General features: G+C 41.2%; 1 protein-coding gene across 7 annotated transcripts in view; it reads right to left on the reverse strand.

The window, feature by feature from the left end:
* Positions 1-2,219: 2,219 nt before the first annotated feature.
* The window catches only part of PDCD6IP (programmed cell death 6 interacting protein), a 76,113-nt gene continuing 51,149 nt past the window's right edge, over positions 2,220-27,183 (reverse strand). For 4 of the 7 annotated variants that reach the window (XM_045037911.1, XM_045037912.1, XM_023260787.2 and 1 more), the window contains 5 exons: positions 18,622-18,870; positions 18,144-18,278; positions 16,909-17,003; positions 6,868-7,082; positions 2,220-5,784 (listed from right to left, as the gene is read on the reverse strand). In XM_045037911.1, the coding sequence (XP_044893846.1) occupies positions 5,453-5,784; positions 6,868-7,082; positions 16,909-17,003; positions 18,144-18,278; positions 18,622-18,870 (1,026 nt within the window). In that variant the 3' untranslated portion in view covers positions 2,220-5,452. Of the gene's footprint in view, positions 5,785-6,867; positions 7,083-8,216; positions 8,341-16,908; positions 17,004-18,143; positions 18,279-18,621; positions 18,871-27,183 lie in introns of all 7 variants that reach the window. The other 3 variants (XM_023260789.2, XM_023260790.2, XM_045037910.1) reach the window with 2 other exon arrangements.

Below are 27,183 nucleotides of genomic sequence, written 5' to 3' on the forward strand. Positions count from 1 at the left end.
TGAGACAGAGAAAGAGCATGAACAGGGGAGGGTCAGAGAGAGAGGGAGACACAGAATCTGAAACGGGCTCCAGGCTCCGAGCCGTCAGCACAGAGCCCGACGCGGGGCTCGAACTCGCAGACCGCGAGGTCATGACCTGAGCCGAAGTCGGTCGCTCAACCGACGGAGCCACCCAGGCGCCCCAAAAAGCGTAATAACTTCTAAAAGAAGATACTATGCAGCCCAGTCTGCTGTGGCGGGTGGTGAAGGTTGAAGGGGTGAAGGTTCTTCACCCCCTTCTTTCAGGTTCTGGTAGAAAAGGGAGGCATCACCCTTTAGGGGTCCCTTGTCTGGAAATGGTGCTTACTGGCCACAGAGGAGCCCCGAGGCTGGAGGCACTAGCACACTCGATGTAAGAGACACAGCGAGAACAAACACCCGCAGTGCTCACAGGCCACCCCAAGAAGGAAAAAGGGGGGAGACGAGCTGTATCATGGTCACATATTTTGTAAATTGAGTGAAACTGAATGAAAACCAAGAACAAACTGAAAGCAAAGGCCAACTATTATCAAGAGTAATGTAAGAATACTGGTGCATTAACAGCAATGTAAGTCGAAACCCTGCCTATAAAGATAATTTTTTTTTTTAAAAAGGTAAGATTTGGCTGAGGATGGGGGGAGGGGTGGGGGGGGAGAGTGAGAAAATAAAAATATCAGTGTTCCAAATAACTGTAAGAGAAAACATACTTTAAGCGATGCAAGGCAGGAAAAGGAAACACAAAGGACAAAATACTTACACCAAACAAATGTCAAAAGATCATATAATGTAACAAAGTTGCAAATTAAAGTTTCCTATTAGAGTACCAAAAAAAGAAGGAAGAAGGAAGAAGGAAGAAGGAAGAAGAAGAATCATCATCATCGTCATCATCATCTGACTGGGTCAAATAACTAAATCTAAACACCTAAAATTAAAACAAGCACACACAAGTTAGAAATTTTGCCAACGCATCCGAAAAGAAAACGGTGGCAACGTTAGTAACAAAATACATTCCAGGGTGAAAAAGGAAGTCATTTCATGTTCACAACAGACACAGCTGACATGAATACGAATCACACGGCTCCCAGATGTGTACAGATTAAGAGAGTTACAAATGCAGGAAAACTTAAAAAGACATAAACCGTAATAGACTTGAACCTATTCATTCACCTGTCCCACTTGGGGGTTCGTTAGTTGAAAGGGACTTTAGCAACTTGTAACAGGAAGGAAGGCCTATCAGGAGCCCCAGAACTGACAGAAGCCAGGGCCCCTCGTGGGCGGACACGTTGCAGGTGCCCGGACTGATCACCTACAAAGGCCAGGCCCGTCCGCCAACAGGACGTTGGTCGGCAGTGGCCTGAGGCTCTCCAGCGCGCAGGCTCCGGGCAAGTTCAAGTCTGCTCCCCCGCAGCTCCCGAGCCAGCCCCGGCTGCAGTACTGAGTGCTAAAGTCACCCAAGCACAGGGGGCTGGTCACGTCCCTTCAGGCTGCGGCAGAACCACGCTCCAGGCAGGGGCCCGGACAGCCCCGTCGATCCCTCCCCACACACACCTAGGTGTCCAAGCCCCTCCGGTGAACTCTGTATTCTCCGACCCAGATGCCACGTGAGTGACAACCAAAACAAGATTTAACTACGCCCATTCGTGATATATTGAATATTCACGTAACAAGGATCCAGACTATCGACGCGTCCCTGGAGCTAGCTTGTTCAACTTCAACAAATTTGGAAGACCTACAAGATCAACGCATTTTCTGATAAAACTGTGCATTGTGAGCTACATGATAAAGCAGGTGCATCTGACTTTAAAACATGGGAGAAGCAGGAAGAAAATAGACATTTTAAAAGATGAATGCATTTCAAAAGATTTAAAAATAAAGGATGAACACAACTCACCATCTCCTTTCCTTAACCAACTGAATATGATAACATGCCAAACATTTCCAAAAGTCAACCCCCAAAAAGTAACACTTGAAGAGATTTCTCATCTTAAAGAACCGGGGAAAGTCGTAAGTAATGAAAAACACGGTCCAGCCATGGTCAAGTACGTGGCTGACAGCTGTAAGAAAACATTTAAACACGGTCTCATGCATTTAGTCCAAGTGGATATTTTCTTATTTCCCCGACCACCATTTGTCAAATAAACTGCAGAAACTATAAAGCTAAAGGATAAACACTTCAAATAAGAATTCATACTCCAAGGAAGTAAGAATCTTTCAACTTTTATTTCTAGGATACATTCATCGGGAACCTTTTTGTTGCTTTACAATTTTCCCCCTAAGAGAAATGAATACAATAAAAATATAATCCAACTACCAGCAATGTCTGTAACCAGAAAAGAATCTAAAATCTCTGGTGTGATAATATAGGATTTTTTTTAAAAAATATAAACTTCATACCAGAAATAAAGCCTGAATATTCTCTTTTTCTTTAAAAATATAATTTTTCCTTCTTAGCTCTTCCATGTAAACCTTATAATCAACCATTTAATTCTAAAGTCTATTTTTAAACTAGTCATTGTAACACTACAGCATTTTTTTTTTCCTACTTTGTATCCTGTTCTGTGCTGTGAATCAACTAATAGTTGCAGAAGTGTTTAAAAGAGAGAGAGAAGCCACTAGGCTGTAGCAAGATTCTTCAAGATGTATCGATCATTAAAAGAAAAAAAAAACCCATTGGCAAACTGAAACCTACTTAATAAATTGCATTTCATCATGTCTGTGAAATCAGAAGATGTGTATGAAGCGCTTTTGCAAACTCTCTAAAGCTCTAAGGAGAAACATTTTTTAAATGTTTTGACCAGAAAGGCTGCTGACTGGGGATAAAACGACGTGAAGTTTCTGTGAAATCTTTTTTTAACTACTTACATTTAGGGAGGGAGAGACTGTTAAGTTGCAAACAAGTTGGGGGTACGGGGACAGGAATATCTCACAAAGACGGACTGATTTGCAGTGACCTGTGTTTTGTCTCAACGGAGAATAAAGACCAGGACTTCACAGCAGACTGAGAAGTCAAGCCGTCTTGTCTCCAACTGGGAACAAGAAATAGGAGAAGTGAGGCTTTTCCCGCCCACTGCCGACTAGCTCTGCCACGCGGTCAGTCCATTTAAAAACAGTATTCCAAACCCAAACGTAAATGGTCTGGGAATGGTTTCTTTAGTTCAGGAAAATCATCAGAAAGCCTAATTAAAAAGAGGTAACAAGATCTCTGAACCAGAGGCACACTTGCAACTACAATCGAACAGCACCGTCCGTAACGACTTTTTAGGGTATTTTTGTGGACTACAGATAAGAAGCTGATTGAGCAAAGGACAAAAACGTTTGGTAACAAAGCTCATGCCAGCGAGGGCTTCCTTCTTTGCTAGAAGGTGAAACAGATGGGAGGAGAAACTTCTTTCCATGAGCCACCCTACTGAAATCAGAAGGGCTATGGAGACTAACCCAGCAATGAAAGGCTGCAGAAATTTGGTCATCTGTACCCATCCACAGGTGACCAAAAGAAACTGTCCTCAATTACCGGAAGAATGAGTGATCTGACGGGAGGGAATGGGGCCAGGTTACTGCATAAAAAAAGGCTTTGAGCAACTCGGGCAGGCTGCAAGAGGCTGCCACTTGGGGCTGTGGAGCCTCCTTTCCAGAAGTTTCTGAACGATCTTCCCGTGGCTCTCTGGGAGCTGGCCTACTTAGCACATGGAACCGGCTAAGGGGCCTTATAACCTCTTCTGGCTCTGATGCACTTCCTCTTTTCTCAGTGACTTCTTTCCCCAAGAGAATATTCAGGCCAATTCGTTTTTGTTTCTTTCTGCATTAGGAAGAATAGTAAACTAGCAATTTGGAAAACCCTTAATTCCCACTGAGTGTCTCACGTCAGTCTATGACACCTTGAATAATAGTAAGAATGCAGAACTTGAATGCCTTTTACATAAGAGTCAAACAAGCCTAGGTCATACTTTGATGGTTCCACATTAATAAAATTTAGCTATGGTATGTAAAAAAAACTACTTTTGCCAAGGTTTTAACTACTGCACTTTAAACCAATTTCAATATTCCACGGAAAGGTCATTTATATTAAAATAACACGCCTTCATGTTTTCTACGTACAACAAAGTGATATTTTTTAAATGTACATATATTTTTAAACCAATTCACTCCCTTTTACAATCATACCCTTCAGTCCAACATTTAAAACATAAACCCAAACTGTCGATGAAAATATAAGTGGCCCAAATGACAGCATCATTTCAATGAAACAATAACGCCAGAAAAGGTGAGCATTAAGACTTAGAAAATAAACATCAACAGACTCACTGGAAATCTGCTCACACGCCTGATGTGTTCAGAAATGAACCTCACACAGAACAGTCCCCGCTATTCAACAACCCCTTCCTTTCTCATTTACTCACTCCATGATGCATGTCTCACTACTTTTACTGAAGTTTATACAGTGATTAGTTATCCTAACAGCAGAGACTAGTATTAAATATTCATGCCTATTCAGAATTGGCATATGTTCCCAGCAATTGTTTAGTATGCTCCCTGAATTATAAAATAGTCTAATCTTTTAGGAGCATAAAAACCAAAGGGCTTAGATCTATTCGTATACATTGTGCATTAAATGTTATTAAGTTAAGACAGTAAGGTGGAAAAAAGGAACAGAACGGGTACAGTAAGCTTTCTTTAAACAATCCCATTACATTAGACAGTGCTGTCAATGATATGTATTTATTTTAACCAGGTTATGGGGAAAAAAGGGAAAGAACTATTACCAGAATTTGTATCAATTTCTTGGAGAAGCTAATAAAACTTCAAATACACATATTTATTTGAAGAATCTTTGGTAGCAATTGTGTTTCTTCCACATTATAGGACTTTTCAAAATAAATGCCAAAATTAACATACTAATCAGCATATGAAAGATAAATTACGGTACTGTTTTTTTGGTTTTCCTATAAACCTGACTATTAACTTGAACTAATCATGCACTTAAACACAGTTATCTGTTTAACTTACGTACATATAAAATGAGAGACTAACACCAGAAAGAAATTAGACAGTAATGAGAATCAATGACAAAACATAACAATGACAACTGTTCTCAAGTAATTTATTTTTAAATTATAAGATTTACAATACTTTGATTATGCAAAATAGTGTAATGGAAATTAAACCAAACTGACAAACCAAAAGAGAAAGAAAACGTAGCTTTCTTGAATATCGGTACTTCAACCATCACTGTAAGTATCTGACGTCCCAACCATGTCTTATGCAGACAGAAGTATAACAGTTTCAAACGTTTCACTTGTGGGTTTAACTTCTCATTTTTCGACTTTGATGAACTGAAATGTAACTTATTTCAAATTCTATTATACCTATTATAGTGTTTACACTGCAACAGCAGCATCTCTCGGTGTGCGATCGAGTGTGGAACTGGGGCACAGTCTCAGCTCGCAGCCGCGGACAGAAACTGCACACCGCGTTCAGCACGACAGAGGACAGAGGACGTTACGGTAACCAGAGCACAGAGTTTAGTACGCTTATTGCAGGGCTGGTGTTTCCTTCCCTTTGAACTGAACCAGTCGAGCTTCTGGGCTGGCATGTTACTGCTGTGGGTAGTAAGACTGCTGCGGGGGCTGAGGGAAGGGGTATGAAGGCTGCGGGGGCCCTGGGTATGGAGCCTGTCCGGGGCTCTGGTGATACACTGGCGGGTACGGCATACTATACTGACCGTATGCGTAAGGATTATAGCCCATGGGCATGGGCATGTGGCAATACCTGATGGAAAGAAAACAAACAAAAAAATGGGTTGGTAAATCACACACTAGAAAATGAGACGTGTAATAATTACTCGAAACCAAGGTTTTTCAAGAAAGTCATTTTTCTCTATTTCTCAGTCTAGTAGAAGACAGTGGAAAGAAAAAGCAGCAGTTTCAAGGTTAATATCCCGTTAATAATTGAGATGAAAGAATATCAGGTGCTTAATACCATCCAGAATATAATACTGTTGACAGAAATAAGCCGAAATATTCAACTGTTAGCAAAGAATAAAAATGGAGACCCTTCATTTTAACGTGACAGTCTAAGTACATTCCTAACTCACAAGATTCAATATTCACTGTAATGTACATAAATTTACTGTTTACAGAAGGTTTTTTTAATGTTTATTAATTTGTGAGGCGTGGGGGAGGAGCAGAGAGACGGAGGGACAGAGGGTCTGACAGCAGCAAGCCCGACGCGGGGCTCAAACTCACAAACCGTGAGATCGTGACCTCGGCCGAAGTCGGACGCTTAACCGACTGAGCCACCCGGGCGCCCCTGTTTACAAAGTTTCAATATTTAGAAGACAGAATGTACTTACTAACAAGTAAAGTTTGGAGCACATCTTAGGAGGTAGTCAAGGGTCTGGACTTTTAAGATTAAAAACTTATCACACAGAAAGTCGTTCTTTAAGAAAGCACACGCCAAAATTAGAGTCGTGTTAAACAGTGTGTCAGAATGGCAATTCTTCAAAGTACGGGTGCGTGAACAAGGCCTATCGGTCTCGCCACGCTCGGCTCCGGAAAGGCGCCTCTCCGTCCATCGCCAAAATAAGGACAACCAAGGAAACACAGTCTGCGTTCCGTACAGAAGAGGCGGATTTCCTGTGAAGCCAGCGTGTGAAAACTAGAAACGTCAACAAGCCAGGGAAAGGGCCGTTCAATCACTCACATAAGTGAGTCTGACATTAGTCCCATTTCTGCGTAAGCTGACAATGGAGCTCGCTCGTTCATGACGCCTCCATTCGGAGAAGGGGGGACTGTTTCTCAAAGGTTAACCAGAGCTAGAAACCTCAGCCCATTCATCCAGTTTCAGCCTTACCCGGGATATCCTGGATAGGTGGGGTAGGGGGGTCCCTGGGCCTGTGGAGGGGGCGCTGCTGAACCAGGAGTGGGTGCCGGTGCCGGTGGAGCAGTGCCCGTCCCCGCGGGAGCCGGAGCCGGAGCCGGAGCCGGAGCGGGAGCGGGAGCGGGAGGAGCTCGATTTGCTGGAAGCACAGGCGGTGGAGGCCGGGCCGGGGGCTGGGGCTTGGCGGGCTGTAAGAGAGTCGGCACTGACTGCAACATGGCTCACGTTTCCGTCAAATTACCGTCGTTAAAATAACGGAGGGCATAGGAGAAGCTCTAGAATCCACCCAAGTGTATTTCTAATTCCCATTCTTAAACGTTGACTGAATACTCTAGAAACGGATCACAGCGGAGGAATGATTCTCCAACTGTTAACACTCCAGAGCCACTGCCCTGTTGCCAAGGCCTAATATTTAGCCACTTACTGCCCATTACTGCTCCCATCCGTGGTTAGACATTTGAGACGGGAGGAAGGAGCAAGTCGGGCACAGACAGGTCATCACTGGAATCTCCCCCTGGCCACGAGATTCTTTATGTGCATATTTTCAAACACCAGACAACTTAAAAGACTAGTACAATAAACGATCGCGTATTTATCAGTTAAATTCAATAATTACTGACACGTGACCACATTCACTGTATCTGTAGCTGTACCCATACATTTATGTATCGACACATTTGCGGAACCATTTGAAAGGAAGTTGCAAACTTCAGGACACCAGCCCTAAAGACTGCAGCACATAAGTCCTAATAATCACGTACCATTTCGTCCTAAGGAAGTGAGTAATTATTTCCTAATACCATCGAGTATCCATGCCACATTCAAGATTCTCTACCACAAAAGAAAGCTCTCAAAGAAGAGGTTCTATGAACCAAGATCCAACCGAGGTTCACGTATTGCGGGATTATTATGCATCTTTCCCTCTCATTGAAAACAGAATGCCTCACATCTATGTGTTTTTTCTCTCCGTGACATTCACTTTTAGAAAAGACAAAGCCAAGGGTCTCCTAGAATGTCCCAGTTCTAGATTTGTCCGACTGTTTCCTAATGGCACAATTTAACTCCTTGTTTTATCACTGTACTTGCGATAAACCGAAAGGTGGTTCTAAAGACTTGATGAGATTCAAGTTAAATGTTTTCTGGCAAGAATTCGCGAGGGATGCTGTATTCTTTATACCACAGAACATGAGAAGGTTGGTCACCTCATGAAAACTGGTGCCCACCAGATCTCTACAACGTCAAGGGTGTTTTCTCCTTTACGGCAAGCAGGCAAGCAGTCACTAACGCAAAAGGCCCATTTAAAAAACGAGGTTGTTACTGACCAGCATGGTTCTCGGCGCGGGCGTTGGCACAGCGGGAGCATGGCCCCCTGCGGGAGAAGACTGATAGGCAGGCGTAGGGATTGAAGGAGCACTGGGTTCCCTGGCAATGCTTTGCTGCAGATCCCTTAAAGACAAAGGTGTTAGGAATTAACACAATTCAAAAAAACCACACATCTGAAACGCCAGGTCTTTAAAATCTTTCTTCTCTGCGTATATGAAACATGGAAAACAGACTCAAAACAATGACGGTATTTTAAAATACACTACACTTCTGCTCTTGACTAGAACAAACTTGAATCTTTTTTCCTACGATTTTCCCTCCTAGGAGGAAAGGTAAACTTTTTCTGAGGTCACAGTTACAGCTGGAGTAAGGAACATGTCAAACTGGGCGGACGGACGGCCCTAAAAGACCGCCCACTCTCTGGTAACAAGCCATCCCCTGGCTGGGCCACTCCTAACACAGCAGCGTCTCTAGAAGTTTTCAGAAGACCAACTGCTCACAGTCTGCCAGCTGTGTCACACGGGCGCTTCATCACTGCGTCATACCGGCATTTCCAGAAAACGAAGAAAGCCAACTCATTCAAACCATGATGCAAATTTCTTAATAAAAACTTTCCGAAATTATTCAAAGAAATGCAGCACTGAGCTGTTTTATGTTAAAAGATACCTCATAATCTGTAATTAAGGTAAATGCAGGATAGATTGTTGAAAGGACCATTAAAACAGAATTAAAACTTAGCAAAATTGGAATCCATCCCCAAATCTCACTAACCAAAACCCTAAGGTAAAATGTACTCTATGAAACAACATGATATTGATCAACTTCCCCCAGCACTGATTCCTATACACATGAAGGAAATACAGTATGTCCCAAAGCGTGAACAACAGCATCTATTGTCCTGATATAACAATTAACTGCAACCCCGGAGTCCCCCAGACCATACTTTCACTCTCCCAAAGGGTCCCAGTTGGAAATTAGTCACTCCCCGTATTAAGAAAGTTAATACATTCATCAAGGAACCAAAAATACTTCTTAATGTTTGTAAGCTTAATAAATGCTTACAACACAAACTAGAAGATTTTAATCAATATTAAAATTTTGAAATTTTTGAAACATTTTGTTATGTAGCTCATATACGTACTAAATATACTTAATATTTAATACTTTGTTTTCCTATACTTATTTATGTAGTTACAGTTAGATACCGGAGTATACCACAAATATATCTAACGTATGTAATTATAAAGCCTTAACATAATACTTTTATTTTCCTTTGATAAACTCCAGAGATGGTCACAATAAATAACACACAAGACAAATAAGAATGTCCTAGCTACTCACTAATTGTATAATTCAAAGCTATTAAATCATGAGACTAATAACATAACAAAGCAAGAATACATGAACTAAAATCCCACCAGTGTTTCAATGCCAACAACTACCATTACTAACATTAGTTTCAAATCACTAGTGTAAAGGCAGAGATCACAGTAAAATATTTATTCTTTCTGCACACTTATGAGAGGACACACTAGTCATCAGGAAAATGAAAATTAAAACCACAATGAAATAACTAGATACCCACCAGAGTAGCTGGTGGCAAACTCTCAGACATTGCTAGTGGAATACAAATAAGTACAACCACTTTGGAAAACTATCAAAGTCAACTAAAGCTCAATACACACACACCTTCCGACCCAGCAATGCCACTCTCAGATATACCCCCAACAGCACCGCACAGATTTGCTCCCCAAAAGCATGATCTAGAGCTGCCCAGGTGGCCATCGAACACCCGAAATGTGCCTAGTACGAACTGAGAAGGGCTGGGAGTGGAAATTACACACCAAATCGCTAAGACTCAGTGTGGGCAAAAAGTAAAACATCCCATACGTGATTTGCATGATTATATGTTTAAATTGTAACACTTTGGATACACTAGCCAAGTAAAATATATTTTTGAAATTAACTTCATGTTTACTTTTTAAAACATGGCTGCTAGAAACCGTAAGTTGTAGGTGCGCCTGGGTGGCTCAGTCGGTTAAGCTGCCGGCTCCGGCTCAGGTCATGATCTCGCGTGATCTCGCGTGAGTTCGGGCCCCGAGACGGGCTCTGCGCTGACAGTTCAGAGCCTGGAGCCTGCTTCGGATTCTGTGTCCCCCTCTCTCTGCTCCTCCCCCTTTCATCCTCTGTCTCTCTCTGTCTCAAAAATAAATAACGTTAAAAAAAAAAAAAAAGAAAAGAAACTGTAAGTTGTATGTGGCTGACACTACTTTTGCCATAGAGACGAAGCTCGCTTTATGTCACCAGCCCTGCACATCTGGTTTGTTTCCATTCTTTGACTGCTTCCAGCAAAACCGGAGAGTCAGGTTTTCGAACGCTCACGCTCACTGCTCGTAACACAGCAGCCAAAACCACGCGCTACTCAAATACTCGACAACAGCAGACTATACACACAGCTTCCAGCATATTCACACGCTGAAAGCTGCACAAATATGAAAATTAAAGACCTATAACCACACACAACCGTATGGATGAGTCTGACGGTGCCGACTGTAACCAGTCACAGAACAGCACATGCGATCCCACTGAGTCCAGCACGAAACAGGAGAAGCCCGTCAATCCTCGCACAGAAAGGACGGTGGTCGCCCTGGCGAGGTGGGTAATGACTGGGGAGACACAGGGACGATGCTTCTGGGGTGCTGAGAATGTTCTGTGAACTGACCTAAGTGCTCGATACGTGGAATTTTCAGTTTGTAAAATTCAGTAAGAATTACGTGGACTTTTCTTATGTTTTTATTTTATAGTCAATAAATATGTTTCAAGGAATTTAGGCCCTCAGTATTAAGAGTGATTTTAACAAAATAAACCCTCAGATTTTTAAAAGCTAATGTTATACCTATTTGGTCTACTTTTCCATTCTTCATTTACCTTTTAATCACTGAGATAAAACCACGTGACAAGTTGATGACTATTCTGTTTATAGTACAAATATAGAAATATACATGGAAAAGTAACAAACCTAATTTTCTCTTTTAAGTTTATGTATTTATTTTGAAAGAGAGAGAGAGAGACGGGGGGGGGGGGGAGAGAGAGAGAGAGAGAGAGAGAGAGAGAGAGAGAGAGAGAGAGAAAATGAATCCCAAGTAGGCTCCACGTTGTCAGCACAGAGCCCGACGTGGGGTGCAATTCCACAAACCATGAAATCATGACCTGAGCCAAGATCAAGAGTTAGACACTTAACTGACTGAGCCACCCAGGCACCCCACAAACCTAATTTTCAACCTAGAGATTTGAAATAGGAAATATTTGAAAATGAGAATATCCCCAAATTTCTTCCTAAGCCATGAACTTCTATTATACTACACAATTCTAAAAATAGTGATGTTAGCCCATTTTACACTGAAGGTTTAAGTGGAGAAACTGAGAGTACAACTAGAAAGTAAATTATCATGGACAAAAAATTATTTCAAGCAGGGGTTGGCAAAATTTTTTGTGTAAAGAGCCAAATAGTAAATATTCTAGGCTTTGCAGGATACAGGGTCTCTGTCACAAATAAGTAGTAATACTCTGTTGTTAGTGCCAAGTCAGACACAGACAATACACAACTTAGAAAGACAAGCAGCAGACTCAACCTGGGTGCTGCAGTTTGCCAACTTAAACTTAGAAACCTTTGTTTGGCTCTTTCTTGGTCCTGAGCTACAGATTTTAAGGGTTCTACACAGTCACCTCAATGGCTGCTGCTTGGATGAAGGGAAGAAAAGAGGGGCAAGAAGGTCCTGTTCCAAGCCCCCCACCCTGCTCACATCTGAGCCGGATCCACTGTTATCTGTTTTACAAACTGGGCTTCTCTGTAACACTAAGCTTGAGCAAAGGGTTCTGCAGTTTAAAAAAAAAAAGAGGAGGCAGTGAGGAATGAATCTGGTAATTTAGCTGTACAGTCTGAAAAATAAAAATCAGACTACTTGAATGAAGTCCCATTAATTATTAAGATTACTTTCATATAATTTTCTGAACAGGTACTGTGCTGTTCACTTGACTCACAATAAAAAGGGAGTCGAAGGCCCCCGTCTGCAGGCTCCCTCCCTACCACTCACACCCCAGAGGCACCCTACTCCGGGTCATGAACCTTCCAGAGCTTCCTGACACATAAACAAACCAACTCGCATGTAGATTTTATTTTCTCCCTTTTTATACAAAAAAGCGTACTTCACACTGTTCTGTATCTTTTTTCTTTACTGTATTTATCTTCAAGATCTCTCCATATCAAAAAATATAAAACCTCTTTTTTTTCAAATAGCTGATCTTTTATCTAAAAAAAAAAAAAAAAAAAAAAAAAACCTGCACAGATGTAACTTTATTTATTTCACCAGTCCTGGACGTCTGATTTGTTTCTATTCTTTTACTGCTACCAGCAACTCAGAAATGAGTTAGTTTATAAACGTGTCATTTCTAGCATATGCTAACACATACTCAGAATAAATTCTCAAAACCAGACTAGCTGCATTAAGGATGTACGGATTTGTCATCCAGACCTTCAGAGCAGAACTGCCCCCACACAAGGATGCACCCACACACATTCATAACCGTGGATGAGACCTGTTCCCCTACATATGCCAACAAGGCATGTTCTCAAACTTCCAGATTTTTGCCCTTCTGAGAAATGTCATTCTGGAGTAGTTGTAATTTGTATTTACATTATACTGAATGAGGGCAGGTTTTTGTTGTTTTCTGTTTTCTTAAGTAAGCTATAGGCACAACGAGGGGCTCAAACTCACGACCCCAAGATCAAGAGCTGCGTGCTTTACCCACCGAGCCGGCAAGGCACCCCAGAAAGGTATTTTTTCATACGCTTAAGAACCAACCACTTACATTTCCTCATACGCAAAATCTGTTTACAGCCTTTGCCAACTTTTCCTAGTGGGTTTTTCTCCTCCTCAGTAATATCTAGGAGTTCTTCATAAATTAATTTTTTTAATGTTTATTTCTTTTTGAGAGAGAAAGGGGGGGGAGGGGCAGAGAGAGAGAGGGAGACACAGAATCCAAAGCAGGCTCCAGGCTCCGAGCTGTCAGCGCACAGCCTGATGCGGGGCTTGAACTCATGAACCCTGAGCTCAGGCCCTGAACCAAAGTGGGCCGCTTAACCAACTGAGCCACTCAGGCACCCCTCTTGATAAATTAATAAATTTGCTTTTTGCCTTTGTGAGGTTTCAAATATTTCCCCCCCAGCTTATTACATAATAACTCTGCTTTATGTTACGATGCACTTATCCTTTTTTTAAAATGGCTTCTAGATTTAAGTCAGAATAAGAAATACTCTTCCCTTTTCAGCTCTATAAAGGAATTCTCTCATATTCTCTTATAAACTTTACATTTCATTTTACACATTTCAAGTTTGATCCACTTGAAATTTATTCTGGTATAAAAATAACTTTTGTTTTCTAAATGGCTAGGCGGCTAACTTCTTCTGACTGGCTTAGGATCTTTTTTACATTAAATTCACAATGTATTTGAATTTATTTCTATTTTGCCTTTGGTCTGTCTAATCATGTGCCAGGACCACTATGTTTTAATTAGACACAATAATACATATTTCAGTGTCTGGTAGAATTGCTTTCCATTACTATTTTTATTTTTTCCTGGCTAATAATTGGACAGTTTTTCTAGATGAGCGTTAGGATCAACTCATCTAGTCGTAAATGAAAATCTATGTATTTATTTTAAATCAAATTATGTTGAACGCTTAAGAACTGATTTCTTTGTGCGTCATCCTACCCAAAAACATGACACATCTTTCAAATTCCAGTCCCCTTTTGTCCCCTTCAACAGTGTTTTGTACATACTGGTCTCATACACAACAAACTTATTCTGATGTAGTTTATCTTTGCTGCTGCTATTGTAAGTAGGGTCCTTCCTCCATTATATTTCCTATGTGATTATTTATATGAAAGCTACTGATTTCTACAAATCTTCCTGATCAATTGTCTTCAGTAAAGATTCTTCTATTGTTTGCTGAGTTTGGGGGCTGATTCTCTTGGGTTTTCAAGCTGTACGATCATAAAGTCTAAAGTAGTGAAAATTTTACCTCCTCCTTTTCAGTGTTTATCTTTCTAATTTTATTCTATTGTCTAATTGTGCTGGTTCGTACTGCCAAAATAGTATTAAATAATAGGGTGGGCGGTGCTCATTTTGTCCTTGCTTTTAGAAGGAATGTTTACATTGTTTCTCCATTAACCATGATGCTGAGTTCTGTGCAGATATAAACAAGAGTGTGTGTGTGTCTCTCTCTCTCCATACACATACACACACACACACACACACACACACACACACACACACACACACACACACACACACCCATTTTACTGAATACCAGAACAGTTATTTTCTCAATTGCTTTTCCTCACCCATGAAGAGAATCTTTTTCTCCTTAATATAAAAATACGGAACCAATCACTACATTACTGGAATAACCACCTCCATCCCGCTTGATCATGGCTCTTTTTCTAAGATACTGGTGGGTATCAATGGTAAGTATTTTATTTAGGACTTCTGCATCCATAACCATAAATAAAACTGGGCTGAAGATTGTTTCTGTCTTAATCTTTGTCAGATTTTCTTATCAATAACACTAATTTGGAGGGCTCTTTTGTTTTTGTTTTTTTTTTAAACCTCTGAAACCATTACAAAGCATTCTAAGGGCGCCTGGGTGGCTCAGTCAGTTAAGCGGCCAACTTCGGCCCAGGTCACGATCTCACAGTTCGTGAGTTTGAGCCCTGCGTCGGGCTCTGTGCTGACAGCTCAGAGCCTGGAGCCTGCTTCTGATTCTGGGTCTCCCTCTCTCTCTGCCCCTCCCCTGCTTGCGCTCTGTCCCTCTCTCCCAAAAACAAACATTAAAACAAATTTTTTTAATAAAAATAAAAGGCATTTTAGTTATTTGCTTTTTAAAGGTTTACTAGAAAAACTGTAAAAACAACACTGCTCTTTCTTGGGGGGCGGGGGTGGGTGGTGCAGGGAGGTAGCTCTTAGCAAGTTCTCCAACAGCTTCTATGAAAAACAGTTTAAATATGGACAGGGGGTGAATGATGGTCAGGCTGGCTGCAGGGCTCAAGACAGACTCAGGAGCAGAACAGTCTGAGTTCTCCTGGTGTATCACCAACGAATGTACGGTTCCGTGTAAGCCCCCGCAAGGCAGTTTCACCGGGTATCAGACCCCTGGCTCACACCTGCCTTCCTGGAGTCCCAGTGGCCATCACTGCCCCCCACCCCCACCCCCTTCTAGCAGGCAGTGCTGTGAGCCTAAACGTTTTTTCACCTTTTTATGAACTGTCTTGATCTTTTTGCCCAATTGCCTAAAGGATTCTGCCATCATCTTTTAATGAGACAATGATTTATATCCCTTGGTGTTGCCGGTTCTTGTTCATTTTTCTTAACCATAAGATATACCTTTTCGACACGCCTTCCTTTATTTTCCTAAAGGAACATATTCTTAGGTAATACCATTAAATCTTTGTTCTGAACAGAACGTTGAACAACGAACATTTTTTGCTTTCTCTTCTTTGTGGAAATTCACTTTTGCGCATTCAGATCTTCTCTGCCTGCCTTCTAACCCTTCTTCTGGTTTTACTTTGGCTTCATTTTCTTTGATTTCTTTTTCCTCTGGGTGCCGATGTCTTCTTCACGGTCTAGTCTCCTTTTTGCTCCTTCCCATTTCATTTTACATCTGTGATGATTTTGTTCTTCTCTCTTCCACTTGCTTCCTGAATCCAGCACCTCACGTTTTATCACCTCCTTTCTTCTCACCACCTTCCTTGATTCTGGTACTTCCTTATGTGGTGTTCCTCAGAGTGACTGCTTCCTAATCCTTTTCTCCTTTTTCTAAATTCATGATGAAATGTTCATCCAGAATTTTCATCTGTTCTATGACAATACTATTCTGGTGAATATTCTCCACGTATTAGGTTTTATTAAATTCAGTTCATTTTGGGGGCGCCTGGGTGGCTCAGTCAGTTAAGCGTCCGACTTCAGCTGAGGTCATGATCTCATGGTCTGTGGGTTCGAGGCCCATGTCGGGCTCTGTGCTGACAGCTCGGAGCCTGCTTCAGACTCTGTGTCTCCCTCGCTCTCTGCCCCTCCCCCACTTGTGCTCTGTTTCTCTCTCTCAAAAATAAATAAATGTAAAAAAAAATAAATAAATTCGGTTCATTTTTTTCACCATTAAAAAAAAAAATACTGTATCTCTGCACCAATGCTGTGTCAACTCTACTGGTCACTCGGCACAGAACGAGTCCTATGGCACTGCTTTGACCTTCTCAGCAGGTTCCTTCAGAAGGGAAATCTGCTGATCTCTTCTGAGCCATTCATCCTGTCCTCCCCATACTCTGTACCTCGAGCTTTATGTGCAAGGAACCTGCTGGCCATTTCCAGGTAAATTGTGTATGTTTATTGGCATTTCTGAGACCTGTCACCCTGACTTGTTGCACTGTCACTTCTGTGACACACTGTGCTTCTGACACCGAGAGTTTCTGCTCTTCTCCTTTATTCTCAGGTCACGCAGCTTGCTAGCTGCCTGTAAATGTCCAGGAGGAGAGAAAGGAAACTGCTATCTCATACTGCCCAGTTCACCCCAAAGTTTCCACATGTAACTTTTCAGAAGAAAAATCCTCTAAAATTTGACACGCAAAATAAACTTACTTTAAGAGTTCATCTCTTTCTGTCTTCCGTGCAAACACGATGTCACTGCACTTGTTCTGGAACCTGACCAGGATTTCAGTCAGCTCATTGTAAAACTGTAAGTAAAGAAATACAAGTAATAAGCCAGAATGATATTTTAATCTGAAGAGGAACACAGTCTAAAGCTCGTTTCCAAAACCCTCCGCACGACACAGTCCTACCGCTAAGGTTCAACAACTTAATATTGAATATGACCTAATAATATTCCTAAAGAAAATGAAATAAACTCATTTTTGGAGAACACCTGTCACCAAAAATCAAATGGAACAAACTATAAGTTTCATGATCATGAGTATGTTCCCAATTCCTGGAGAAAAGGCAAGTACTTAATAAAGATAGGAAACCTATTTCAGTGGAAGGATTAGACTGCACATTCACTTCAGAAATACAGACATCACTTCAGAAACTCTTAGAGGCATTTCCAAAGGCTCTCTGAAGCATTTTCTCAGCTTATTTGAACAAAGCATTTTAAACCAAATTAAAACGGGATCTTCCTATCCTATTTCCAAGGCTTCATCGTATTTCTACCTCTTCAGAGGTTTTCACCTTACATCCAAGGTATTTGTATCAAAATAACTTTATTCCATAATCATCATGGAGTTAAAACACCACAAGGTATTGTATATCTGAAAAACTAACGATCACCTGTTCCCTCAAAAGCAAAGTAAATGTTAAAAACAAACATAATCATTTCCCTAAGCTATTTAAAGGAAAGGCAAGAAAATACTTAACATATTTAGTAAGCATCCTGAGACTCAGGCAGATAACAAGTCCATCGTTATCCAAACCATCAGCACAGAATATAAAAGCCATATCCTCCCCTCCCTTCCCCACCACAGTTCAGCTTCGACTACTCCTGTTCCCGCATAATTCACTCAAATTGGTCTACTTCCTGTCCCCCCAAAAAGCGTCACTGGCTTTTGACATCTCTGTGCTAATTTCTTTTACCTGAAATTCCTACATCCTCTTTCTGTCTGGTGAAATACACAATTCATTCTTCAACATTCTCATGAAATATTGCCACCTTTGTTAAGGCTTTCCTTCCCTTATGACAAGACTCTCAGAGGAAAAAATCATTAAAGCTAGGAAGTTCGAGACAAAGAATAATAATAAGGTCCAACTGGAAAAACTATTAACTTCTCAAACTATATTTTCACTCTGTACTGGTGAACTACTGTTTCTTTTGGACTTCATACCTTTGTGCCCTCCTTCAAATTAGCCACAAGCTCAACAAAGTTGTCATATGCAGTAGCTAAATTCTTCAAAACTTCTTCTCTTAAGTTAGCTTCATTATTAGATTGCTTCATTTTTGAAAACTCCTGGTGTGAGACCTTGTTAAAAGAAAGATTTATGTATTTACATTTATTTATCAAATTAATATAGCCTGTAACACTTTTACTGATACTTTCCCAACTATATATGAAAATCATATGTGATTACATGCAGGAATCACTAGAAATTTACCTAACAGAATTTTTGGAATAACACAGTACCTTAATTCTTAAAGTAAAAATGTCACAAATTCAGTGGTTATCAAAATACAACCAATAACGATTACAGATTTCTATTAGTATGTACTACTTGCAAAACACAATCCTGACATAGATTTAGTCCAGGTTTATCCTTTCTGTGATTTTCTTAAACATAAATCTTACCAAAGCATATAAACCTTACCTGAATATTTTTAAGAAGTTCTTCCTGTTTCCTTAGAGATTCTTGGACTTTCGTCGTAAGACCTCCATAGATTCGATCCAGCTCAGTGACAGAAAGAGCTTCTTCATTTATTACACCATCTTGAGCCAAAGCAGTCAAAAATTTGCTTGTCATGTCAAAATTCACTGATTTCAAGTCATTCTCTAGCCCTTCTCTTTCCTTCTTTACTTCATCAAGATTGGTCAGTAAGGATTTTAAGACATTTACAACCTAAACCATTAAAACAAAACAAAGCAAACAAAACCCCTTAGTTTAAACTGCCAAAAAACCAGAAGCCAATTTCAAGAAGGGAATTATACACACAAAGGTTCACTCCTTCGAGACGATCTCTCAGACAGCCGAGCATAAACTGCACATCAGGTTTACTCACGTTGTACCTTTAGTGGACTCAGATTATAAGAGCAGCGGCAATAATGGTAACACCAGCAAGCATGATGATTCACATGAACATTTATTATGTGCCAGGGATTGTCCTAAACACTTCACAAATTTAGTATTATCCTTACAATATCCCATAAGGTATATATTTATTACTTCTCTTCCACAAATAGAGAAATTAAGCCTCAGAAAAATTAAGTAACTTGCCTAAAGTTACACAGCCACCAAAGGAACACAGGTAAAATTTGAGACCTCAGTCTGCCTAACTCCACAATCTATCTCGTAACCACTCTACACTACACTATCTCCCTGTCATGGTTCCGAGGTAGAGGGAGATATGTCCTTGCCAAGTCAGCAGATACTCTATTTTGCTGACATGGAGAGACAGAGATATACAGAGAGAGACATGGAGATAGAAACAGAGATATAGATCTATACGGAGACAGCATCTTAGATAGAGAAAGAAGAGAGCCAAAGAGGTAGATACAAAGCTATAAACTACATGTTTATGTTATACACTGGTAGAGAGAAAGGAGAGAGGCCTCTTGTACATCTCTTCATTCCACTAAGAGTTCTATCTCTGATTCGGCCCAGGCATCTCGAACACCCACATGATTCATAAACAGCCCTTTGGAGTCCGTGTTACAGTGCCCAAGTGCCCTGCTGATGCCACTTACAAACTGTCCCTTTTCACTCACATCTCTCCGCACTCTTGCTAAGACCACCAGGGAGAAGACCAACCGTAGAGCCCCCATTGCGCTTGCCCCCATGATGCTCAGAGAAAGTAAGCTGGGGCAAAGACAAAGGAAGAAGGGGACACCCAGGAACCCCATCTATATCCCTGTCTGTCTTCTTACCATGGCATTTCCAACCCCAATGGCTCTCCCACCTACCGCCGGTGTCAAAGCATTTCTGTCCTACTCTTAGTGACACAGCCCTCATTAGCTCCTTGGCAAGTGTCCAAAATAACCTTCCTTTGTGAAGACTAAAAATCTGAGGAAAAATCTATAATTTCTTCTAAATTTTGGCCTCTGTACACCACCTACACCTCTTATGTGTCCTGTCTTAAATGCAGAGTCTTTTAAACACTCAGAGTAGTGAAGAGAACTGTGACTCCGGGAGGCCCAAGAAGCCTCAAACTACAGATACTCTCGATGGAAGGAAGAGGACAAATAATCACACCTACAAGGAGATGGCAAGTCTGTTTCAGGGATCTGGTGGAATCTGATGTTAGACCATGCGCATAAGAATCTTGTTTCCAGGGGCGCCTGGGTGGCGCAGTCGGTTAAGCGTCCGACTTCAGCCAGGTCACGATCTCGTGGTCCGTGAGTTCGAGCCCCGCGTCGGGCTCTGGGCTGATGGCTCGGAGCCTGGAGCCTGTTTCCAATTCTGTGTCTCCCTCTCTCTCTGCCCCTCCCCCGTTCATGCTCTGTCTCTCTCTGTCCCAAAATAAATAAACGGTGAAAAAAAAAAAAAATTAAGAATCTTGTTTCCAGATGACTTCCGGGATATATTGTTACATGAAAATCAAAGGCACCAGAGCATACATACAGCATATTACACTCTGAGTAAAGAGGAGGGAAATCAGAAATAGGGGCTCCTGGGTGGCTCAGTCAGTTAAGCATCTGATTCTTGGTTTTGGCTCAGGTCATGATCTCAAGGTTCCTGAAATCAAGCCCTGCGCTGGGCTCTGCGCTGACAGCATGGAGCCTGCTTGGTATTCTCTCTCTCCCCCTTTCTCTCTGCCCCTCCCCCACTCATACGCACGCATTCTCTCTCTCTAAATAAGCTTTAAAAAAGACATATACACACATAATATAGTATGTATATGTGTGTGCACATGTAATTTTAAAAAAATAGAAAAACAGGACAAACCAGAAAGTAACAAAAAAGGTTGTTTATAGAGAAAGGATGGAAACAAGGTGGAAAGAACAGAGATGAGATTTCTCTGCATGCACCTTTGGAATTATGAACATTTTTTACACATTCAAAACACAAAATTAAATCACAACTTGAATACAGGAACACAAGTACCTCGTTATCCATCAAAGTGAAACGTAATTACGTAGAAAAAACTATTTCAACCCTGACTACGTTCCCTTAATGGACATATTATGACTTAGGTCCTGTGTAACCAAGGATACTGTACCTCCTGGAAAACTCAATCTTGTTACCTGCAAAGCAAGAATAAGAGTACTTATCCCAGAACTGTTGTGAAGACTGAAATCATATCAAGTGGTCAACGAAACTTGTAACACAGGGTAAGCACTCAATCAGTAGCAGCCATTATTATTAACTGGTAGTTAGGTGTTACAGTTTAACACTATACTTTGGGTACACTATAGAATAAAGAGGCTTAGGCATCTACGCAATAAGAAGAGAGGAACAATGAGGAATAGTAAGAATTAAAATATTTAGGGGCGCCTGGGTGGCTCAGTTGGTTAAGCATCCGACTTCGGCTCAGGTCGTGATCTCACGGTTTGTGGGTTTGAGCCCCCTGTCGGGCTCTGTGCTGACAGCTCGGAGCCTGGAGCCTGCTTGGGATTCTGTGTCTCCCTCCCCTCAGCTACGTCCCTGCTCACACTCTATCTCTCTCTCAACATAAATAAAGACTTTAAAAAAAATTCTTTTTAAAAAGAATTAAAGTATTTATTCTGCTATAACTATGGGACACATTTGGGGGGGGGGTGCAATAGGATATAATATTAAAAGGCTGGGGCAGTATTATCTATTGTCTTATTTTAAACAGATAATGGAACCTCAACCATGACTGTGGCTCTATGTGAAGGTTGTTTAACTATTAGAAAAATGCCACTTATCTTTCTCTCAGTTATGTCCAAAAAAAGCCAGAAAGAAAATAATAAAACAGTCAAGTAAAATAAAGCTGGGGGAGAAACAGGAATATGCAAAAGCCGTTCAAAAAAAAAAAAAAAAGTCTACTAAACAAAGCTGAAAGTCAGGGATACCATAACACATTATCTAGAAACAGACTGGACGTCTCTTTCACAGCAGGCAACTAAGACCCTCTCATCAAATAATGGGTCCCAACTGCGGTGGTGGTAGCCCAAGTTAGCCAACAAGTAATATGAGGAGACAGACGTGGTCCACGAGGATATAACCTCGTGTTCGGTGAAGAGCTAAGCATTCACAGGCGACAGAGTAATGTGGGAAGAGGACCCCAGCAGAATGTGGAGAGCCCCAAGTTCTAATCCCAGCTCCACTATGAAGAAAAGCTAATCCTAACTTTTACGGTGGTCAGTTTTCTAATCCGTGATGAAAAAGGGCCAAAGATCTATTTAGTAAGTCCTATTCTATTGCAAAATGCTATGATTCTAACTCTCTGGAAAAAAATGCTATTTGAAACAACCAATTTATAAATGAACTTTTAGACCACCACACAAAGATAGAAGGAGAGTCCTTGTATGACAAACATTCTCTTTTTTTTTTCTTCAAACTATCATATATACTAGTTTAACCCTAGTTTAGACTGTATGATATTGGCCTCATTTTAACAGAACGAATACAGGAGAAAATGAAGTTTAACTGCTTCCACAAATGACCAGAATAGTTAAGAAAAGTAAACCACGGTCTACATTTCTTATACACTCAGGGCCTAACATGTTATCAAGTTAAAGCATATAAGTAATTAGAATACCTACACACCTCCATGTTCAATGCAGTGTTATTTACAACAGCTGAGATATGGAAACCTCAATGTCCATCAATGGATAAATGAATAAAGATGTGGTGTATACACACACACACACACACACACACACACACACACACACACACACAGGAACATCAGCTATAAAAAAATGAAGGGCTGCTAAGGTGGGTCAGTTGGTCAAGTGTTGGGCTCTTGATTTCGGCTCAGGTCATGATCTCACAGTTCGTGAGATGGAGCCCTGTGTCGGGCTCTGTGCTGACAGCACAGAGCCTGCTTGGGACTCTCTCTCTCCCACTCTCTGCCCCTTCCCCACTCACGCTGTCCCTCTCTCTCTTAAAATAAATATACACTTAAATAAAAATGAAATCTTGCCATTTGTGACTTGAATATGCCTTGAGGGCATTATGCTACATGAAATTAAGTCAGCCAGAGAAAGACAAACACCCCATGATGTCATTTATATGTGGAATCTAAAAGAAAACCAAGCTCACAGATACAGAGAACAGACTGACAGCTGTCTGAAGTGGGGCATGGGGATGGACAAACTAGATGAAGGGAGTCCAAAGGTACAAACTTCCATTAATTAAATAAGTCGGTCATGTGGATATAATGGAAAGCATGGTAACTACAGTTAGGTATACCATATTACATATTTGAAAGTTGCTGAGAGTAGATCTTAAAAGTTCTCAACACAAGAAAAACAATCCTGTAACTACTTGTTGGACTGATGTTAACCAGAGTTATAATGACCATTTCACAATATAAACAAATACCGAATCATTAGGGTATGTACCTGAAATATAATGCTGTATGTCAATTACACCTCGATAAAAAAATTTTTTTAATAATAATTACAACCCTGTTGTATTTATTTCTGTGTTTTATAAACAACTCCGATTAGCTGTCAACTGCAATTAACTACATCCCTTTATAGCGTTAGGTTACCAGTAGCTATCATTCCATCAACACTTTTTGAATCCTCACATGTTGGGCACTGTTCTAGGTTCTAAAATACAACTACTAACAAAAGCAGAGTCTTCCCTTCATGTGGGGGGACAGAAGAAGGGAGGGGAGGATTAAACAACTACACAAAAATAAAGCAATACGGTAGACAATGACCAAGAAAGGGAAGGGGTGACATCTGGAGCTTTAATGAAAAAGACGCAGCGACCAAGCAAAATGGAAGAAAGACCCCAACAGAAGGAAGGCAAATGTTAAAGTCCTGAAGCAGGAACAAGCTTCACATGATCAAAGGACTCAAAAAAAAAAAAAAAAAAAAAAAAAAAAAAAAAAAAAAAGGCCAGTATGGCTGAAACACAGTAAAAGCAGGAAGGCAGAAATGAGATCACCTAAGCCATTTCACCTTTAAGACCCATGGCTGTTGCAAAATTTTCCTGTAAAGAACCAGACAGAAGGGAAAAAAGAAAAAAAAAATTTCTTTGGCTTTGTGAGCCATAGTCTCTGTTACAACTATTACAACTATTCAATTCTGCCTTTCTAGTGTGAAAGCAGCCACAGACGAAATGCAAAGGAATGAGTATAACTATGCTCCAACAAAAATTTATTTATGGATACTAAAATTTGAATTTCATATAATGTTCATATCCTAAAACATCATTGACTTCTTTTCAACCATTTAAAAATGTAAGAAGCATTCTTGGCTCACAGGCCACACAAAAACAGGAGGCAGTCTGGATTTAGCCCGTAGCCCACTGCGTGCCGGCCCCATGTGGATGACCAAACTCTCTGTGGCATCTAACATCACCAAACACAGGCAGGCACACACACACCAAACACTCTCAGTGAGATATCAGCTTTACTTTTCAGACCCTGCCAATTTGGTTTCAGAAAAGGGAGACATGAGACTACCTCGGTAACAGAACAGCAGGAAGCTGACCACACTTACCCTACACTAAAGCTAATCTACGGTTTTCCATCTCTCTCTCTCAGGAACCACCATGCCATAGTTTCTGGCATATAGTAAGTCTTCAACAAGTGTTTGGTGAGCAAATGAATGAAGAGATGCCAGTCAATCTGGACACCTGTCTATATATTTTGTTATGAAAAACTAAGAGTAAATAAAAGCTGTATTTGCAGATCACCCACTAGTCTAGAAGATGACTTTGTGGGAGCCAGAAAAAAGCCCTAGAGGGACACACGGCTCTGGACAGCGCTACTTTATGAACTATCTCTGAGGAGATGGGAGCTTTTTTCCCCCAAAGCACCCCTCCATCACCTGAGGCAGATACAGCACTGTATTAGTGGATATCACTTTTGTACAAAAAAAAACAAAAAACAAAACAAAACACACCCCTTCCTCTGGGCAGACTCAGCCCTACTGGAGGGCCAAGGCTTGGCTGCCCAAATGTGGACTAGATTCTGCACCCTAACTGATCAGAGGTGCACTATCACAGCAGCAGTCCTAGGTATTTTAAAAAGGATTTTTCAACACAAATTACCCACAGCTGCAAAATTTTTCAGAGCAACTCAATACGTAAAAACAAATGGCCAAAGAGACCAAGATGGACAGTAGGCCCCTTCACAATAAAAGAAGAAAGAGCCTACCATTAAGATCGGAGCTGCCTTAATAAAATGTGCACTTTCTATCACTTTAATACCAGAATTCAAATGACTGTGTTTTTATCATAAAAAACTCCGGCTGAAATGCGTCATCAACCACAACGACAACCACCTGAAATAGCTTTGATAAAGGCACATGATGAACGAATATACAGAGCACTGAGGTTTTCTGTTGCTTCCATCCAGAGAATCTAGCTTCAGTAAAGCAACTTCGTATTGACCATACAAATCTTCTTCCCCAGGGGCGCCTGGGTGGCGCAGTCGGTTAAGCGTCCGACTTCAGCCAGGTCACGATCTCGCGGTCCGTGAGTTCGAGCCCCGCGTCGGGCTCTGGGCTGATGGCTCAGAGCCTGGAGCCTGTTTCCGATTCTGTGTCTCCCTCTCTCTCTGCCCCTCGCCCGTTCATACTCTGTCTCTCTCTGTCCCAAAAATAAATAAACGTTGAAAAAAAAAAATTTTTTTTTAAAAACAAAAACAAAACAAAAAACAAAAAAACAAAAAAAAAAACACATCTTCTTCCCCTATGTAACACCGCTACGAATCAACAACTGCATATAATAACACATTAGTGCGTGCCAATTCCAACTGTGCTCCGCATGGACCATTTCTGCTTTTCTACTGCAAGCAGGAGAATCAAAGGGCAGAAGCCGTGCTAAGTTCCAAGTCACAGACAAGACGCCGAAAAGGAAAAGCAGAGGGGAGACCGGACCAGCTCGGTTAATAGAGCGTGCAACTCTTGATCCTGAGGCTGTAAGTTCGAGCCCCGTGTTGGGGGTAGAGATTAGTTAAAAATAAAATGGAAGGAAGGAAGGGAGGGAGGAGACAAGAGGATACTAAGCAGGGATTTTCTTTCCCGAAAATAAAAACAGGGCCAGATTTTGTTGCTCTTCCGTGGGTCTGCAGTCTCTGTTCCTCACAAAGTAATCTAACCACCTTCCTTCTTCCTTCCTCCCACTTCCTTAAAGCATCTAATGGATATTCTTTGTTCCGTCAGGTTCCCCCCACCTTGAGAGATCTGGGTTCTGTGCACATTCAACCATGCAAACTTCACCGTGGGGGCTCATTTCCACTGAACCTCTCTGACAGCGTCTCTGGACATAGCCACTCACTCAGTCTTCCTCGGAGTTTATGTGTTCACTCTGTCTGCCTGTCAACTCTGTTCTCACCATGTGCCAATTTCTTAAGAAGCTTCTTAAGAAATGCTAGCATTTAAGTGCTTAGTCATCTAAATCCTCACAGCATACTTTTTTTTTTTTTAATGTTTATATTTACTTTTGAGACACACAGAGACAGAGCATGAGCGGGGGAGGGGCAGAGAGAGAGAGGAAGACACAGAACCCGAAGCAGGCTCCAGACTCCGAGCCGTAAGCACAGAGCCTGACGCGGGGCTCGAACCCGTCGACCTCGAGATCATGACCTGGACCAAAGTCGGATGCTCAACCAACTGAGCCACCCAAGTGCCCCAGCACACTTTCTATAGTCACAACACTTCTGCATTTCTACCCTGTATTACAGTTCTCCTTGTATATGGCTAATCTTCCACACTGGACTGAAAATTGAGGGTAAAGGTTGTGTATGATCCATTGCTGATTTTTCCAAGTACCTAGCATAGTGCCTTACAGAGTAGGTATCCAAGAAGTCCTGGTTGAATAAATACATGAAATGTTTCTGTGGAAAGACAATGCACAACACTGATAACTTTTGAGACCTACTACCCTAGGAAATTCACCTATTTCAAGAAGTTTTCAGCAAACATTTCTTGCCCTTTGGCTTATTTTCCTATGCACTTCAGGGCCTCTATCTTATTCTACTACATCACAGCACAGTAATCAGCCACTAAGGCATATTTGCACCTTCTCCTCTTAGGACTTTCTGACTCACATGCCCTACTATTG

The sequence above is a fragment of the Felis catus genome, chromosome C2 (assembly GCF_018350175.1).
Source record: "Felis catus isolate Fca126 chromosome C2, F.catus_Fca126_mat1.0, whole genome shotgun sequence".
Taxonomy (NCBI): domain Eukaryota; kingdom Metazoa; phylum Chordata; class Mammalia; order Carnivora; family Felidae; genus Felis; species Felis catus.